This window comes from Thalassophryne amazonica, chromosome 3, assembly GCF_902500255.1.
Source record: "Thalassophryne amazonica chromosome 3, fThaAma1.1, whole genome shotgun sequence".
Lineage (NCBI taxonomy): Eukaryota > Metazoa > Chordata > Actinopteri > Batrachoidiformes > Batrachoididae > Thalassophryne > Thalassophryne amazonica.
Window position 1 is genome coordinate 16,766,217 of NC_047105.1, and position 20,664 is coordinate 16,786,880.

At 40.9% G+C, this 20,664-nt stretch overlaps 1 protein-coding gene across 1 annotated transcript in view; it reads left to right on the top strand.

Moving 5' to 3' along the window:
- The window catches only part of rnf207a (ring finger protein 207a), an 88,978-nt gene extending 73,088 nt beyond the window's left edge, over window positions 1-15,890 (top strand). Inside the window, 5 exon segments of the mRNA XM_034165881.1 lie at window positions 4,898-5,083; window positions 5,302-5,353; window positions 8,291-8,408; window positions 11,919-12,011; window positions 15,121-15,890. Of these exon segments, the coding sequence (XP_034021772.1) occupies window positions 4,898-5,083; window positions 5,302-5,353; window positions 8,291-8,408; window positions 11,919-12,011; window positions 15,121-15,280 (609 nt within the window). The 3' untranslated portion in view covers window positions 15,281-15,890.
- The last annotated feature ends 4,774 nt before the right edge of the window (window positions 15,891-20,664 follow it).

A 20,664-nucleotide genomic window follows, 5' to 3' on the forward strand; every position in this document is an offset into this window, starting at 1 on the left:
AAATGATCTTCTTATGGCCTCGGACAGTGGACTCATCTCTGTGCTTGTTCTGTTAGACCTCAGTGCTGCTTTTGATACTGTTGACCATAAAATTTTATTACAGAGATTAGAGCATGCCATAGGTATTAAAGGCACTGCGCTGCGGTGGTTTGAATCATATTTGTCTAATAGATTACAATTTGTTCATGTAATGGGAATCTTCTTCACAGACTAAAGTTAATTATGGAGTTCCACAAGGTTCTGTGCTAGGACCAATTTTATTCACTTTATACATGCTTCCCTTAGGCAGTATTATTAGACGGTATAGCTTAAATTTTCATTGTTACGCAGATGATACCCAGCTTTATCTATCCATGAAGCCAGAGGACACACACCAATTAGCTAAACTGCAGGATTGTCTTACAGACATAAAGACATGGATGACCTCTAATTTCCTGCTTTTAAACTCAGATAAACTGAAGTTATTGTACTTGGCCCCACAAATCTTAGAAACATGGTGTCTAACCAGATCCTTACTCTGGATGGCATTACCCTGACCTCTAGTAATACTGTGAGAATCTTGGAGTCATTTTTGATCAGGATATGTCATTCAAAGCGCATATTAAACAAATATGTAGGACTGCTTTTTTGCATTTATGTAATATCTCTAAAATCAGAAAGGTCTTGTCTCAGAGTGATGCTGAAAAACTAATTCATGCATTTATTTCCTCTAGGCTGGACTATTGTAATTCATTATTATCAGGTTGTCCTAAAAGTTCCCTAAAAGCCTTCAGTTAATTCAAAATGCTGCAGCTAGAGTCATGACGGGACTAGAAGGAGAGAGCATATCTCACCCATATTGGCCTCTCTTCATTGGCTTCCTGTTAATTCTAGAATAGAATTTAAAATTCTTCTTCTACTTATAAGGTTTTGAATAATCAGGTCCCATCTTATCTTAGGGACCTCGTAGTACCAATCACCCCAATAGAGCGCTTCGCTCTCAGACTGCAGGCTTACTTGTAGTTCCTAGGGTTTGTAAGAGTAGAATGGGAGGCAGAGCCTTCAGCTTTCAGGCTCCTCTCCTGTGGAACCAGCTCCCAATTCAGATCAGGGAGACAGACACCCTCTCTACTTTTAAGATTAGGCTTAAAACTTTCCTTTTTGCTAAAGCTTATAGTTAGGGCTGGATCAGGGACCCTGAACCATCCCTTAGTTATGCTGCTATAGACGTAGACTGCTGGGGGTTCCCATGATGCACGTTTCTTTCTCTTTTTGCTCTGTATGCACCACTCTGCATTTAATCATTAGTGATCGATCTCTGCTCCCCTCACAGCATGTCTTTTTCCTGGTTCTCTCCCTCAGCCCAACCAGTCCCAGCAGAAGACTGCCCCTCCCTGAGCCTGGTTCTGCTGGAGGTTTCTTCCTGTTAAAAGGGAGTTTTTCCTTCCCACTGTAGCCAAGTGCTTGCTCACAGGGGGTCGTTTTGACTGTTGGGGTTTTACATAATTATTGTATGGCCTTGCCTTACAATATAAAGCGCCTTGGGGCAACTGTTTGTTGTGATTTGGCGCTATATAAAAAAAATTGATTGATTGATTGATTGATCTTGTTGTTGTTGTCAGGTCATGTTCTTTCAGGGGAGTTTTCTATGTTGCCTTCAGGGCGCCGTCATGCTTCACCAGTTTGTAGAACCAATCGTTTTTTTTAAGTCATTTATACCTTTCGGCTATTTGACTTTTAAATGCTCCGTAGGTCTGGTGTGTTTTTATTTATTTATTTATTCTGGCAACCCATTTTTATTTCTTCTTAAAGTCTGTTTTCATTTGTCTTTTTTAGTTTTATTATATTTATATGCTGTTATATGTTACTGTGGTTTTTACAGGCTGCTCGAACTTAATTGCCCCTTGTGGGATTAATAAAGTTGTTTGATTGATTGATTGAAAACACAAGAATTAGTGACAAATTCTCAGTTGGTATCTCACTGAACTGCTACTAATGACATGTTAGCGCATGTTGCTTGAATGTCAACAAAATATCACACAGGTTATTGGCAAAAAATGACTGCATACATATTGCGCGAGTGCCACTTGAACACCGCGTGGCACTCTCGTGAATGTCGAACGCGGGCTTTGCAGGTGCAAGGATCACGCTGATTTGCATGGGAATGCTGCACAGCGCTCTCACAGATGTCGAATGCTGCTCTCAGAACAACTCCCGCATGTTATGAGTCGTAGAGACCGCATTCAGAGGGCTTTAGCAAGGAACTTTGTTGCCTCTCCAACTTTGAACTGTTCAAAATTCAGGCACAACACGAGTGACACCCTGCAACTCAAGTGAGGATAGCGACACCCAGCAAACTATGCATGAATTCTCACAAAATTCCTTTGCAAATGCTTTTCACGAGCTGTCGCAGCCCAGTGAGATAGTACCTTTATCACTGTTTCCTACGTGCTTGCTCAGAGGGGTTGGCAAAGTTAACTCTTACGTATTTGAAGCACCTTGGAGCAACTTTTGTTGTGATTTGGTGCTATATAATAAAATGAATTGAATTGATTGAATCGAGCATGGTCTAAAGTGCATAGTGCATAGTGCATAGTGCAAGGGCGTTTTGGGCATGTCTAACCTCACATTGCTGTCTGCATGATGTGTAATCTGAGTGTAATGTAGTGTGCCGGGTGCAAAGGCATTGCATGTGGTCATGGGTGTGTTTTGTGTTAAGCCTGGAATATGCCCATTGTCATTGTCATTTGTTGTTAGCCTTAAGACACAAGTGCATCAGCATCTGAGGCACCACGATTCAGATCATGGACTCAGAAGTAAGAGGTTTTCTGGTGAGGAAAGGGAAAGGGTCAAAGAGCACAACCTGTTCATTTACAGGAGCAACATTCATCCACCACAGCTCCCTGAGTAGAGTGTTATCTACCCATCTTTTGACAGCTTAAACTCAAAGCCCACGCGTAATTTTCTGCAATGACGGGGTTTATAGCCTGCTCCCATTGGACAGCGCGCGTGCCGTGGCAACCAACCAGTGCATGGTGGCATGTTGCTGCTGAGTATGCATTTTCATGCTGCAAAGCGAATGTGTTCAGGAGAGACAGTGGAGATGGTGGAGATGGTGGAGCCGCTGTCACGTCTTGTAAAGTTCAACGGTATGAGCTGCAAGAGCAGAGCAGCATCACAGAGCTAAAAATAAGCTCCAAGACGCTGCCTTCTGCGCTATGTGAACAGAGACAGTGAAAAAGAGAGGCTGTGGTGGAGAAGCCGGAGTGTGACTGTCTTCATCTGAAACAAAACTGTGAATCAGTCAAGCAAAACATTTTGTGATTGTTTCCCAGCGGTTAAGATGTAAAAAGAAGTGGACATACAGCAACAACAGCTTCTTCTGTCTGTGTCTCTGTGGCTGCGCGAGTGCAAATACAAGACTAACAAATTGCGGCCCGCAGGCCACAGGTGGCCCGACTTTTGTTTGTTTTGGCCCATCTTGACAATTAACACTCTCTCTGGAATTAACAAATTACTGTTAACCAAATTAAATAGGGCTACTGTGTGGAGTGAATAAAAGTCTGTGGGTCATAGAACTTTCTCTTATCGTGCCCCTGTTCTGTGGAGTGATGTATCAATAAAACAGTCAGATTCTGTAGAGACTTTCAAGTCCAGACTTAAGACGCACTTATTTTCCCTTTCGTATGGGTAGCATACTGTGGCTAGCATACTGGCATAGTAAGTTACTATGCTTTTTACCCTTTTATTTAATTTATTAGTAAAGAGAGCGGGCCGCGGCCTCAACTTTATCTAAGTCTACATCTTATCGTGAAGCTTGGGGCTAGTGGTGGGCGATCACTTAGTATTTCTTCTGTTTTTCTTGTTGCTTAATGCTGACAAATTAAACTGTATTGTTGTCTTTCTGATGCCTGATTCTGTTATTTTTCCTCTCTGTTTGAGGCGCGGCTCCATCCAGAGATGGAAGTGGGTGTCTTCTTCTGCAGGCCTCCCATCCTGGACACTAGCATGGACTCCCAAAATTTCTTGGATATTTGTTTTGTCAAGTGTGTCTGTAGCATAACCCAAACAGAGGGTCACCCCTTTGAGTCTGGTCTGCTTGAGGTTTTTTCCTCAAATCATCAGAGGGAGTTTTTCCTTACCGCCGTCACCTGTGTGCTTGCTCTGCGGGTTGGTAAGGTTAGACCTTACTTGTGTGAAGTGCCTTGAGGCAACTTTGTTGTGATTTGGTGCTGAAATAAATTAAATTAAATTAAACTTCATTATAGATTTCAGATGTCCATGTTCTATAAAATATAATGCATTTAATTTAAATTGCATGTAATTCACACAAGATGAATTTTTTTTTTGACAGGTGCCCCTCATTCCAGATTAATTTATAGCCAAAGCCAAAAATCTGGTAATTTCTCTTTTTAAGGGGGAGTACATACAACAACAGATCTATAAAATTTCTCATGGCAGACAGCACAGTAACACCCTTTTTTCCTCAAAATATTTCAGTTTGGAGTGGACCAGGGGGCATTTCAGACCTTGGTGATACAACACCGCTGACTGCCTCGCCGCTAGCTAGTTGTACATGAGGAAACATCTACGTTGCATTATGCTCTGCTTGGCAGCAGATGAACGTCAGAGTGCTTGAACTCAGACTCAGAAGATGAAGCATCAGAAATTTTTGCCTTACACAGGAGGAAATGTGAGACAGGAAATGTTATTCCATATGGCTAGCTCTCAGTAATAACGTACGACTGTAAAGCGGTAGGTCACAGCATTTTAGTAATTGTTGTTTTTGTTGCATTAAGCACTCTTCCTTTGCTTGTTAACATAACATGGGGCTCCTTCTTTAAATTCCTTTAGTAACTCAGGGTTTTCACCCTTCAAATGCACTGGACCTGACATCTACACACTGTTGTGTTTGCAGACTCTCCAAACAGAGATTCAGAATCTTAAGGATCAGGTGCAGGAGCTGCACCGAGACCTGACTAAGCACCACTCCATCATCAACACAGATAAAATGGGTGAGATCCTGGACAGATCGCTGCACATCGACACTCAGATAGCTGCACAGTCCTCCACTGTGGAAACTGCAAGAGTGATGTTTGAAGAGGTTGGTTAAGTTAAACCTCGATGCTGTTTCTACACCACAGATGTCTGACAAAACGTTTCTGTATTTGCCCTCAGTCAGCCCCCTAGCTTGCACCCTAATGAGCTTTCATTTTGGTATTCTGTGGGGAATAGAGATAGTAGACAGAAGTCTGAAGACGTCACCTGCCAAGATTCTGAATCATCATTGCTTTTTTTTGTTTGTTTTTTTTTCGCACACAGATCTGGGATGAGACTTTTCAGAGGGTCACTAATGAGCAGGAGATCTATGAAGGTTCGTCTCCAACAATTTCCATAACATATACACCACCCGGCCACTTTATTAGGTATATCGTGCTAGAACCGGGTTGGACCCTCTTTTGCCTTCAGAACTGCCTTAAATATTCATGACATAGATTCAACAAAGTGTTAAATACATTCCTCAGACTTGTTGGTCCATATTGACATAATGGCATCACACAGTTGCCCATTCAACCAGTCTGCCCATTCTCCTCTGACATCAAAGAGGCATTTTTGTCCACACAACTGACACTCAGTGGATATCTTCTCTTTTTTTGTGGATCATTCTGTGTGAACCCTGCAGATGGTTGTGCATGAAAATCCCAGTAGACCAGCAGCTTCTGAAACACAACCAACAACCATGCCACCTTCAATGAATTCAGTCCCCTTTCTTCCCCATTATGATGCTCAGTTTGAACTTCAGCAAGTTGTCTTCACCACATCTAGATGCCTAAATGCACAGAGTTGCTGCCATGTGATTGGCTGATTAGCAGAGGTGTCAAGTAACGAAGTACAAATACTTCGTTACTGTACTTAAGTACACTTTTTAGGTATCTATACTTTACTCTATTACTTATTTTTCTGCCTACTTCTGACTTCTACTCATTACATTTTCACACAAGTATCTGTACTTTCTATTCGTTACATTTTTAAAACAAACAGCCTTGTTACTCTTGGCTTCAGTTTAATGTTTGTTTATATATTAATAATCTAATGATTATTATATACAATTTTAGAGAAAGAGGCAAAAAGAACCCGAAGAAAAACACAACAGAAAATATAAAACCAACTAACAATGAACATACATACATACATACATACATACATACAGAAATAAATATTTCCTGTGAACACCTAGTGACTCTTACACATCCATTTCATCCCTGTCTTATTTAAGTTTAATGACAGTTTGTTTTGGTCAAAGCATATTTTCAATGTGTTAATTTCTTCAGTGATTTCCTCCAGAACTTTCTGCCAAACTAGAAAACTGCTGCATCCTTGTAAGAGCAGAATACTACTGGAATGAATTTGAATAAGGAAAGTTGTGTTTTTTTTTTTTCCCTTCACTAAATGGATGCTGCACTCACTCCAGTTTATTGTCTGGAATAGTCTCAGATTGCATTTCAGAGCTTCTAGAATTGAAACATTTTCGTGCAGGTGGTGTTTGGGGGGTAATTTTGGGTTTTGGGTCTTGGGCCACATGTAGAACGAATCAGTTTTTAAATTAAGCTTTCAATTCATATAGTGGCATCTACCTTTTTTTTTTTAAAGGTTACTTTATACTTTTATACTTTAAGTAGGTTTTGGAGCACATACTTTTTCACTTTTACTTGAGTAAAGAGGTCAAGTTGATACTTCAACTTTTACCAGAGTGTTTTTAAACTGCAGTATCTATACTTCTACTTAAGTAACAAATGTGTGTACTTTTGACACCACTGCTGATTAGCTAGTATTAACAAGCAAATGAACAGGTGTACCTAATAATGTGGCCGTTGAGTGTATGTACACTCAACAAAAATATAAACGCAACACTTTTGGTTTTGCTCCCATTTTGTATGAGATGAACTCAAAGATCTAAAACTTTTTCCACATACACAATATCACCATTTCCCTCAAATATTGTTCACAAACCAGTCTAAATCTGTGATAGTGAGCACTTCTCCTTTGCTGAGATAATCCATCCCACCTCACAGGTGTGCCATATCAAGATGCTGATTAGACACCATGATTAGTGCACAGGTGTGCCTTAGACTGTCCACAATAAAAGGCCACTCTGAAAGGTGCAGTTTTATCACACAGCACAATGCCACAGATGTCGCAAGATTTGAGGGAGCGTGCAGTTGGCATGCTGACAGCAGGAATGTCAACCAGAGCTGTTGCTCGTGTATTGAATGTTCATTTCTCTACCATAAGCCGTCTCCAAAGGCGTTTCAGAGAATTTGGCAGTACATCCAACCAGCCTCACAACCACAGACCACGTGTAACCACACCAGCCCAGGACCTCCACATCCAACATGTTCACCTCCAAGACCGTCTGAGACCAGCCACTCGGACAGCTGCTGAAACAATCGGTTTGCATAACCAAAGAATTTCTGCACAAACTGTCAGAAACCGTCTCAGGGAAGCTCATCTGCATGGTCGTCGTCCTCATCGGGGTCTCGACCTGACTCCAGTTTGTCGTCGTAACCAACTTCAGTGGGCAAATGCTCACATTCGCTGGCGTTTGGCACGTTGGAGAGGTGTTCTCTTCACGGATGATGCGAAGGAGATGTGTTGCACTGCATGAGGCATATGGTGGTCCCACCAGATACTGACTGGTATCCCCCCCCCCAGTAAAACAAAACTGCACCTTTCAGAGTGGCCTTTTATTGTGGGCAGTCTAAGGCACACCTGTGCACTAATCATGGTGTCTAATCAGCATCTTTGTATGCCACACCTGTGAGGTGGGATGGATTATCTCAGCAAAGGAGAAGTGCTCACTATCACAGATTTAGACTGGTTTGTGAACAATATTTGAGGGAAATGGTGATATTGTGTATGTGGAAAAAGTTTTAGATCTTGAGTTCATCTCATACAAAATGGGAGCAAAACCAAAAGTGTTGCGTTTATATTTTTGTTGAGTGTATATATACAATGCACATGCTGTTTTGTGCAAAAATCTGACATGAAGATTGGAAAGAAAATGTAAAAATTTGCTAAATACCATTAAAACCAAAGAAGAAGAATATACTGGGCAATCAATTTATGACTAATCGGTTGTCATCTCCTGGTTGTTGTCTTTGTGAAATCACACATAAGGCTGCAGACCTACAAAGTAGCCATGAAAAACCACATTTATACAGAGTGTTGAATGTGTTTCGGACAGTACACCGTGTGTTTATATCTCTGAACTTGCAGTGTACGTTTTGATGTTATTTTCTCATGATTCCAGCCCAGCTTCAGGACCTGCAGCAGCTGAAACAGGAGAATTCGTACCTGACCACGATCGCCCGACAGATCAGACCATACATTATGTCCATCGCTAAGGTGAAACAGCGGCTCGAGCCCAGGTGTCGTATTCAGAGGATGCACATAGTCCATTTGCTGCCATAGTGGCTTCATCTACATCTGGACCAATATTTCTAACTATTTTAGTTCATCATTCTAAAACCAAAGTAAACATCTTGATTCAAATTGTAAAACATCTGCATCTTACTGATTGCCTATAACTACAGTTTGGTCCGGATACAGATGATTATTATTAGAATTATTATATAACGACTGAGTGGATCCTTGTCATTTGATTGGTGGATTGTATGTCACATGACATGGATTAGTCATACCATTTGCCGTTGTGTTTCACTGACTGTGCAATAGTTCTTTTTAAGTGTGCAGTTTTGGTGCAATAGGAAATGTGCTATTGCACGCTCACACTACTGGGGGCGGTGTTTAGCTAAACATAGCGGAGATTGTTTTGCTGTCGGATGACAATTTGAAGGAGCTAATTGACACGCTAATTATTCTAACACACACACACACACACACACACACACACACACAACACACACACACACACACACACACACACACACACACACACACACACACACACACAAAAAAAACAAAACACAAATGTTAGCCATCTGGAGGCATGAAGAGCTGTTAGGATGAAAAGCTGGACAGATTTCTGATGCGATTTTTCGCTGGACTGAGGAACTACACAAAGTCTTTTTTTTTGGACATACACAAAGTCAGTCAGTGGACGGCATCACAGACTACATCGTCGCAATTTCGGACTCCAATTTAAAGTTCGTATCGGATTGTTAGCATCAGTGGAACAACAAAATGTAAGTCCCCTTTCCGTTGTTTATAATGAATAAAATATCAAATGACAAGGATCTATATTAGCTGTTATATAAAACAAATAATAAATGTTTTTTCATTCTTTCAACGGAACGAATATTTAATTCAGTGAACGATGGAATGTACCATTCAGTGAGTCACACTGAATGGTACATTCCATCTTTCACCTCATGAAATATTCGTACCATTGGACTTTTTCATTATTTGTATATTATTTTACAGGGGTCACATAGTTGTAGCTTGTTCAGATGTCCTGAAGTAAGTTCCTTCAGCTCCTCCCCTTTTTTCCTCACTTGGGATCACCAGAGTAGATCAAAGATGAACCTACATCTTGATTTGGCACAAGTTTTACACCGGGTGCCCTTCCTGATGCAACTCCATAATGCATAGAGAACAAAAAGTTGAGCACCGCGCTCACAGAGCACAAACCTCCGCCAACACTAGTTTCCAATTCCACAAAATTTTACTTTGAAAAAAATTTTCAAGGTCAAAGTCCTGTTAGAAGTGACTTTTCATAAGCAACATTAGATGTGATCAAAGTTAGGAGGATGTATTTAGTTCATGGACTTGAACTGAAGTTTTTTTGTAGTGTTGTCGGGTGTTTTTTTTTTTTTTTTAATTTTTGGTTTCTGAATTCTTTTTCAGATCATTTTCACAGAACATTGGTTGTCTCTGCTATACACAAATTGTCGTTGCTTTTTGGCATTTGACTGATACCTGGAAGAAAAACAGGCATAAAATTGGAACCTCCATCCAATTTTGGTGTTGTATTTAAATACATAACAGAAAAATTTACAATCTGGATCAGATCTGGATCAAATTTTGTCAGGTGATAGTGAGTGCCAGTCTGCACCTCACTTTCAAACATGAGAGTGATTGGAGCACATTTGATTAAGATATAATGCAAAATCTATATATTATGCTAATTAGCGACCAAACACGTGAATGAGTGTGAGTGTTACTGAAGTGGCCATTTGCAGTTGAAACAATGACACGTTTGCACACAAAGTGTTCAGCTCTTATTATCCTATTATCCATGTGAATAGACTGTGTAACTCCACCCCCCACCCCCCCAACGTACCCAGTAATGGCAAAATAAAATAAATAGTAAATAATAAATAATATGTTGATTTTCATGTAGTAATTGAGTCAGCTTATCAGGCTGCTCTGTGGGATGTCCTGAGTATTCACAAGTTCCCCAATAAATTGCTGGACTTCACAGTCATCCTATCCATGGGTACTGTGAGCGCTGTGTGGAGTGGAGGCGGAGTCTCTGACTTCTTCCCAATGAATTCTGGGTGTGGCTCCTGCTCTGTTCAATGCTTCACAGACTGGATGTTGTGGGGACACAGTGCCTCAAGACTTGATTGGCTTTGTCAATGAATAAGGGTTTGCTGACCTTTACTTTTCAGATGATACTGTGATCTTTGTGGATTTAACAGACACCCTGATTGCAGCACTTGAAAAGATGAGTTAGAAGCCAGAATGTCTGGGTTTATGATGATCCTGGATCAAGACAAGATATATACTTTCATTAACTTTCTGGACTCAGCCACCATAAGTTTATGTGTTCAGTGAAAGTGTCAAACTCAATGAGGGATTTTTCTATTTCTATTCATGTCTCTGGGTCCTCCGCCTTTGAGATGGTGAGACATCTGGGAAAAGCTTATGGGAGTTATAAGGTCGATGAACACAGGTATTTGGCAATGCCAGTACTGTTTAAGGTGAATAAAGGTTCAAGTCTTTAGGCTCCCGGTGCTTCCAGTCTTACGGCTGTGACATCTGGATTGTAACCAGTGACCAAGTGTGGCATCTGGAAATTTTTGGTACTCCATGTCTGAAGAGAATCCTTGAGTACCACTGGAATGACTTTGGCCAAATCCCAGTACTCTTCCTTTGCCCACCACTTCATCCTTTTGTGTCAAATGAATGGTGATCATTACTTCAGGTGGAATCCTTGTAAAAATTGCAAGGGAACATTAGCGATGAGATTATGGGCATGTGGCTGTTAGGCAGATGTATAAATTTGACCCAAAATGCAGACACAGATGCTGAGCTTTTAGCAAAAAAGATGAAGAAATTTATTTTTCAAAAAGTGCAGAGTTCAGGGTGATCCAGCGTTGGTTCCAAGCGAGGTGGTGGTGGTGAGCAAAATTGTCCTTGAAGGTCAGCAGGTCTGACGGCTCAGCGTGGGCAAAACAGGTGGCAAGGCTGGATGCAGCAGGCTGTGAAAACACAGGCAACTGAGCTAAATCCAGTCTAGAACTACAGCCAGAACTAGAGCCAAGTATCAAACTGGTGAGGAGTGAATGAATGAGCTGGCCTTTTAAACTGCACTGGAGTAGATGATTGATTGCAGGTGCGAGTGGCAAGCAGGTCAGCCATGCCCAGCTCAAGACTCACAAGACAAACAGACATGCAGGGGGAGGGGAAGAACAGCAGAGGATACAAACAGAAAAAGGTAAAATCCCAACAGTGGCACACTTCACTGAGCATGAACCAGCATTCAGTTGCCTCAGTGCTGAGAAGCTCAGCAACTGCAAAAGTTCAAGAGGACATCTGTGAACCATGTAGACGACATGGTTTACATTCCGAAGATGGGGATGGATTAGTTGTCTGTCTTGGTTTGTTTCATGTAGCAATAACACATGCTCACAGAACTGGGCTCAGCTGACTCATTACAAAAAGCAAATGATATTTTAAATTGTGTTTTGTAGATTCCAAGAGCCAAAAGAACATCACGATGATCGCACAGAGACAATGCTGAAAATATATGAAGACGCAAAACTAACTAAAGAAAATCAAGACAGGTATTAAAGCTTCACAGTATTTGTTTCCTTGACGTAAAGCCTCATGTTAATCAAAATTTGAAGCTGCACAATTACATGTACATCACCATCAGCAATGAAAACTGGTAGGTTGTGCAGCTACTTCTGTGATTTGTGCAAGAATGAAAGAAAAAGTCCTTTTGATGACTCATTATATACAATGACTGGAAGAAAAAATGAGTCCAAGCCCACTGGACTGGATTGAATAAAATAAAAATACTTTGATTGTATTTTAAGAAGGGGACCCTTCCTGTGACAGACTTTACACTGAAAAAAGTGAAACACAGTGCACTTCATTCAAAGTACTTATTTACATTGGTCTAATGGAAAATTGTGGTTTCCAGTTTAAATCTGCTGGAATCACTTTACAGAATCATAAATATACATTGTGAGAAACTAAAAAAATTAGCTGTAACAAATTACATCAATTTTTTTAAGTTGATCCAAAGTATAATTTTTTTTCAGTGTACAGTAATGCATAAATCAGCAGAGTTTTGAAGGTTTCTTTTGAAATCTAATAGGTTAGGGTTAGTTACCCTGTTAAAATGTAGTAAGCAACATAATTATTTTATTTTGCTTCATCAGAGAAATGAAAAATTACTTGTGATTACTTTTCAAAGAAATGTTTTAAAGTGGACAGTAAAGCAGAAAAATATTAAAAACAGAAATTTAAGCTTGGCAGCGTAGATCTCGCAATGATTACTGTCAAACTGCCAAAGTACTCCAAAGTCTAATCGCCTCTTGATATATATATCTATCCAAGTAATATTCATACCAAGTTTGAAGGAAATCCATATGCTGTTTTTCTATTATCTTGTTCACAGATACACACAAATACACCATTGAAAAGAATACCATGCAATTGCCGCTTTGCCAATGTGCAGGGTAACAGTTGTTACGAAACTGACTGATTTGTGTGGAATAAAAGTTTCCAGATTTGTTGAAAGTTCCTAAATCCGGTCAAAAAGTCACTAAATGTAGTGGTAAAGTTTCTAAATTTGCAACACGACAGAGGTTCCTGAGCACACAGGAAGTGGCTGTGCAAATTCAACATACTGTAAATAACAGTCAGATTTATATCAGTGGTTTTTGGTGACCAGTATTATTAAAAAATATGTCATTCCTCCGTAGCAAATATTGAAAGCAACAGTCAGTGCATCTGGAAAGTATTCACAGTGCTTCACTTTTTCCATGTTTTGTTATGTTACAGCCTTATTCCAAAATGGAGTAAATTCATTTTTTTCCTCAAAATTCAACACACAACACTCCATCATGACAATGTGAAAAAAGGTTTTTTTTTTTGTTTGTTTGTTTGTTTTTGGATTTTTTCAAATTTATTAAAAGTTTTAAAAATAATGTCCATAAGTATTCACAACCTTTGCCACGAAGCTCAGAATTGAGCTCAGGTGAATCATGTTTCTGCTGATCATCCTTGAGATGTTTCTGCATTTTAACTGGAGTCCACCTGGGGAAAATTTAGGTGATTGCACATGATTTGGAAAAGCACACACCTGTCTGCATATAAGGTCCCATAGTTGACAGTGCATGTCAGAGCACAAACCAAGCATGAAGTTAAAGGAATTGTCTGTAGACCTTCAACACAGGATTGTCTCAAGGCACAAATCTGGGGAAGGGTACAGAAACATTTCTGCTGCTTTGAAGGTCCCAATGAGCACAGTGACTTCCATCATCTGTTCAGATCCACCAGGACCCTTCCTAGAGCTGGCCTCCTGTCTAAACTGAGCGATCTGGAGAGAAGGGCCTTACTGATGGAGGTGACCAAGAACTTGATGGTCACTCTGTTCGAGCTCCAGCATTCCTCTGTGGAGAGAGGAGAACCTTCCAGAAGGACAATCATCTTTGCAGCAATCCACCAATCAGACCTGTATGGTAGAGTGGCCAGACAGAAGCCACTCTTTAGTAAAAGGCACATGGCTGCCCACTTGGAGTTTGCCAAAAGACACCTGAAGGACTCTCAGAGCAGAAACAAAATTCACTGTCTGATGAGACAAACATTGAAATCTTTGGCGTGAATGCCACACAGTAAAAATTTGACATTGGTGATTTTGCTGTGTAGGCATTATGTTTGGAGGAAACCAGGCACCATCCCTACAGTGAAGCAAGATGATAGCAGCATCATGCTGTGGGGATGTTTGTCAGCAGCAGGAACTGGGAGACTAGTCAGGATTGAGGGAAAGATTAATGAAGAGATGTACAGAGACATCCTGGATGAAAACCTGCTCCAGATCGCTGTCGATCTCAGAGTGGAGTGATGAGTCATCTTTCAGCAGGACAATGACCCTAAGCACACAGCCAAGATATCAAAGGGGTGGCTTCAGGACAACTCTGAATGTCCTTGAGTGGCCCAGCCAGAGCCCAGACCGGAATCTGATTGAACATCTCTGGAGAGATCTGAAAATGGCTGTGCACCGACGCTCCCCATCCAACCTGATGGAGCTTGAGAGGTGCTGCAAAGAGGAATGGGCAAAACTGCCCAAAGATAGATGCACCAAGCTTGTGGCATCATATTCAAGAAGACTTGAGGCTGTAATTGCTGCCAGAGGAGCATCAACAAAGTATGTAGCAAAAGGTGTGAATACTTATGTACACGTAATTTTTTAGGTTTTTCTTTTAAATAAATTTGCAAAAAAAAAACTTTTTTCATGTTGTCATTATGGGGTGTTGTGAGTAGAATTTTGAGGGAAAATGACTTTACTCCATTTTGGAATAAGAATGTAACATAACAAAATGTGTAAAAACTGAAGCACTATGAATACTTTCTGGATGCATGAATAAATATTTTACACAGTTTTTTTTTTGTCATTATATCTAAATGTAATCCTTTTGTAATCACCCATATTTTAACTAGTAAATAATTACTTTTTTCCTCAGTAACATTTATTTTGTGATAGTGTGACCCTGGCATGTCTGCACAGTGACCTGTATTTACCTAAATGTTCTACGCTCTCTCCTCCGCCCCCTTCACCATGATTACAATTAGTTTGTTACTTTTTGCATTAAACAAATAGGTAAATATTGTTTTGTGGGTTTGGAGTTTTTAATGTGTAACATCTTTCATTTTCTCTGACAGTGACAAACAGATATCTACTGAACACCAGGACACACAGAAGAGCAGCCACTCACTGATCCTGGAGTCGGGGGACAAGTCTGTCAAGACCAATGATCATCAGCGCTCAGGCAGGCAGAAAGACACCACGGAGACCTCCGGTCACAATGAGATGCCTTCATAAACACTGTCACTTCCTGTCTGCCCCCTGTCGCCTGCCTATCCTGAACAGAATGTGCTGTAATAAGCCCTGGATGGCATGCGGCGTACTTAGATACTGAAAGCATTTTCTCAGCAGTGGGCATCTGTCAACAGCTCTGAGGTGAACCCTTAGGCTGACTATGGGGGTGCAAAGCATGGACATACATGCCAACCTGGAAATTCCAAGCCATCACAGCGCCCTTCAGTAACAGGAAGGACACCTGTCATTTAGAATGATCCTGGTAACAATCAGGAACTGTGAACTGCATCAATGAGAGAGCCGGTGTGTTAATATCCACCTGTTTGTTTTGTTTTTGCTGCTAAAATGACACGTATGATGAGTTTGAATTGTTGGTTTGACATTGCTTGAATTACCTGTGACAGTATTTTGCCTTTGCATAAACTTTTTTTTTTTGGTAAATTTTGGTGGTTAGTTGAGATGGTTTTGGAATATGCAAATAAAAATAAATGCAGTGATTTTTACATTTTCTTTTACTTTTTCTTTCATTGCAGATTGTATGAACCCAAGATTTGTCATGTTTTTTTCTGGTCATTTCAAATGTTAATATACATCCATTCCTGCATTTAAGGCCTGCAATCCTTTCTGATAAAAGTTGTGCTGCAACAGGATTTACTGCTTTGTAATGTTGGCATTCCTTCTCACAACACTTTAAAAAACATTTGGCATTACAGATGCCTTTCTTCCTGTAAACATGTCTTGAGGTGTGCAACAGTATGGAATGTGGAATTGTTGTAGCTGTCCAGTCCAGTACCCGTACGTGCTTCCTCTGTAGCCATACCTTTGTAATGTGTGCAGAATGTGTTTTTTGCATTGTGCAACTGCATGGATGTCCCTGGAAAAGATGTCATCTTGAAAGCAGTGTATGTTGCTGTAAAATCAGTGGACGTTTCGGCATTAATGTTATTAAGAAGAGTAAATTACCTTTGCCATGGGCACTGACACAACCCCATACAATGAGAGTCTGGCTTTAGGACTTGATGATAACAGTCTCTGATCTGAAGCACACTGTATCCATTTCTTGCCCCCCCAAAAAAGAGATGTGGAATACTGATTCATCTGAACACAATACATGTTTCCACTATGTGATGGTCCAACCCAGATGCTGCCAAGCCCAGAGATGGTGATGCTCCTTCTGGACAAGAATTCCATTTTGCAGAGTGTAGTTTTACGTGGCATTTCTGAATGTAACTCCATATTGTAGTAGTCGACAAAATTTTCCCAAAGTAATCTCTTGCCCATGTGGTTATATGAGCTATTGATGAATGGCGTTTCTTCCATTGCCATCTTGCAGCATTTGTGTCGTGTTCTTGCCCTTTATGCACTGAAATTCCTCCAGATTTCTTAAATCATTGAATGATATTATGTACTGTAGAAGGAGCCATATGCTCATCTCTTCAAATCTTTCTTTGGGGAACATTTTTTTAAACATTTCAATAACTTTTTCACATATCTGTTGACAAACTGCTCATCTTTGCTCCTGAAAGACAGCCTTTCATAGACACTGGTCTTGCACCACATCGTAATTGTTGACCTCACCTGTTTGAAATAACATCTTTAAAAAAAAAAAAACAATTATGAGCCCAAAATTGCCCCTGTCCCAACATTTGTGGGATGTGTTGTAGGTCTGAAATGCAGGAATAGATAACAAATCAAATAAAGCTGACCACATTGGAGAGAACAGGCAGCTCCAGACAGGGGTTTACAGAAAACCTACTCACACTGACCAATATCTGCTCTTTGGCTCAAACCACCCCCTTGAACACAAGCTCGGGGTGATCAGGACTCTTCAACACAGAGCCCAACAGGTGCCCACAACTGCAGAGGGAAGGGCTAAAGAACAACAACTTGTCTGGAAAGTATGTGGGTACCCACGATGGTCCCTGGACAAAGTGCAGAAGTCCCAGAGAACAAAGAGACCAGATAGACAGGAGACGGAGACAAGAAGAAGAGTGTCTCTCCCTTATTTAGCAGGAGTAGGGGAAAAACTACAGAGGATCTTCAGACAGCACAAAATCCCAGTTTACTTTAAACCGGTTAACACCTTGAGACAGAAATTAGTTCACCCTAAGGACGGGATCCCTATTTACAAACAGAGCAATGCAGTGTATTCCATCAGATGTCAGGAAAACTGTAACGAACACTACATAGGTGAGACTAAGCAACCTTTACACAAAAGGCTATACCAGCACCGCAGAGAGGGCGCCAGTGGACCTCAATCTGCAGTTCATCTCCACCTTAAAGAGACTAACCACACGTTTGAGGACAAGGAAGTTAAAATCTTAGCGAGAGAGAAGAAATGGTTTGAGAGAGGTGTCAAGGAGGCATTCTTTGTGAAACAGTTGAAACCTAGCCTTAACCGGGGGGGGGGGGTCTGAGACACGCTTTGTCCCCTGTTTACAATGGGGTACTCAGGTCAAAGCAGTTTCAGGCTTTTGATCATGGTAATGAGTCATTCACGTCATTGGGAGAGTCGTCAAGGGAGCCACCAGGAAAGGCGTCGGTCCCATCATTAGGAGGGACAGCTGCCCTGTCATTAGGAGGGTGCTAACTAGAGCACAATAGTTGCTAATTAGAGCTATTGTTTAGTCACTAGCCAATAGCAGTCTGCCTCTCGGTAGGAGGGGTCTGGTTAGGTTTAAAACTCCAGCTTTTGTGGCTTCTGTTTATTCTTCGCTACAAGAGTCAAGACAGATGTCAGACTACCAGAACAAGAATTTTAGCTGAGGAAGCTTCTGCGATTTGAAGCGAAACGTCCTTGCGTCAAGAAACCCAGTCCAGTCAAAGATTCAAGCTTCTCTACTATAGAAACCACCTGGACAACTGAGAGCCTACACAGAAACTGACTACACAAAACATTTTTGATATGGTCTGCAATTAAACAAAAGTAAAAGAAAATGTAAAAATCACTGCAAGGTATTTTTAAATTTGCATTTTCTGACTTTTTAGGATTTGGGGTTGTAGCTTTTCCATGCATAAAGGGCATTAAGTGGAATATCAGACAGGCTGGATTATAACTGGCCTTACTTTAACCCCAAACTCTGTATCAGCTGTCTACTAATACATGGTGTGGTAATATACAGCTCTTGATTTGCCTCTTGACTTCATTGCATATCAGTGTCAGAAGAGGTTTTGAGGTGTTTACCCAGCAGCAATTCAGCAGGTACATATAAGTCTCCTGCTGCTTTATTTTGCTTTTCTTCTTCTTAAAAGACCATAGACTCATTCAAATAATTTAGCCCCATATACATATTAACCAAAAGTAGTGTTGGTGGTCCATTTGTGCTGTGACTACGGTAAATATTCAGGTCAGAGTTCAGAGTTACCCAGCAATGCTCTATGAAAAGCAGCAGAGCCGGCTCTAGCCATTTTGGTGCCCCAGGCAAGATTATGGTTTGGTGCCCCCCCCTCCCCATTTGCACACACCACCCCAAACATTACTGGACAACAGCCATATGATAGACCTTAAAGGTTTAATTGTTGATCAAACACACCAATACACACTAAAATAACACAAATAGTAATAAAATAATTTAATGAAATCACATAAATAAAACCAGAGTTCCTGGTCAGATATTGTGCAAATAATTTAGAAAGTCCTGACAGCTCCCACAATATGAATATGAGGTCTGTTAGAAAAGTATCCGACCTTTTTATTTTTTTCAAAAACCTGATGGATTTGAATCACGTGTGCTTGCATGAGCCAACCTTGAACCTTCGTGCGCATGCGTGATTTTTTTTCACGCCTGTCAGTTGCGTCATTTGCTTGTAAGCAGCCTTTGTGTGAGGATGGGTGTAGTCTCTCGTCGTTTTTTTCTTTGCAAGGAAATGGCGGAACGACTGGAGCAGCGCGACTGCATCGAATTTTGCCAGAAACTGGGCGACAGCCAGGTGGAAACCATTCGGATTATTCAGACGGCTTTCAGTGACGATCCTATGGGCATCACACAGATTAAGGAGCGGTACAACCGGTTTAAAGACGTCCGCACAACGGTGGAGGGCGAGCCGCGCTCCGGTCAGCCATCAACATGCTGAAATGACCAGATCATTTCCAAAGAACGCTGTGATGATGTGGGACCGTCGTGTGACTATCTGAGAAATTGCGGAAGAGGTGGACATCAGCACTTTTTCGGCACATTCCACTGTGACAGAAGATTTGGCCATGAAAAAAGTTGCAGCGAAATTCATGCCGATGGCTTCGGCACGAAGCTGATGGCGGAGCAAAAGCGCCACCGTGTTGAAGTCTCACAGGACATGTTGTGACATGCCCAGCTCTTCCACAATTTCTTGGATAGTCACACGACTGAAAATCCACCGAAAGCCGTCTGAATCTTCCGAATGGAATCTTCATAATGCAAAATGTCCACCAAATGGGCTTTTCAACATTAAATTCAATTGTCCACAAAATCCACAATCTTGATCAGATCTGGATCAAACTTTGTCAGGTGATAGTGAGTGCCAGTCTGAATCTCACTTTCAAATATGAGAGTGATTGGGGTACATTTGATAAAGTTATTATGTAAAATATACATTAAATGGGGTTTTCAGTGTTACCTTGAAAATTGAATCAGTTCTTGCTTATGAGGATTTGAATCTTCAGTTAAGATTTCATAATGATATATGAAAAATTGTGGGCTCCAGGCTGTTCACAAACAAACAAACAAACAGACAAACAAAGAAACAAACAAGGGTGAAACCATAACATCCTCCAACTTCACTGGTGGACTTAACAACAGATATGTCTGATGCCGCTTCCTTGCTTGTAGTTTTTCCTGTAGGAGTGAGTACTACTATCTTTTCTTTCATCTTATCACAGATATAATTAGCAAACATGACTGATGGTACTGGATTGTCCCAGTTCACCCAGCTCTAACTGGGTACCGGCACTGGCTGGGAGAGTCTTGGCAATCCCTCAGTAGTGACGAACATGGTCTCTTCTAGAGAGACCTGTGCGTGGGTTTGTTTAATATGGGAATGTTGTTGCACGCCAACAAATCCTTCGTCTGGTCCAGTGGCTGGGAAATTCCAGACGTTCAGGGTCTGAGGACTGACTGCACCCTTCATCTGCCTTCAACAGCCGCTGGGTTCCAAGCCATCACCTCTTCTACCTGACCCACCAGTGAGGACTTCTTGTTTCACCAGAGCCCCATTAGACGGCTTCTGTTCAGGGTTAATGACATAACCATCACACCCTTCATGTTTCTAATAATAATATGCCCTCAATACTACCACAGTGTTGCACTATATATGTGTATGTGTTTATTTTTTTCAAAAGTAACAACATTAATCTCACAGTTCCTGCACAACCCGAACTGCAATTCTAACCCTAACGCTAACATTTAAGCTTC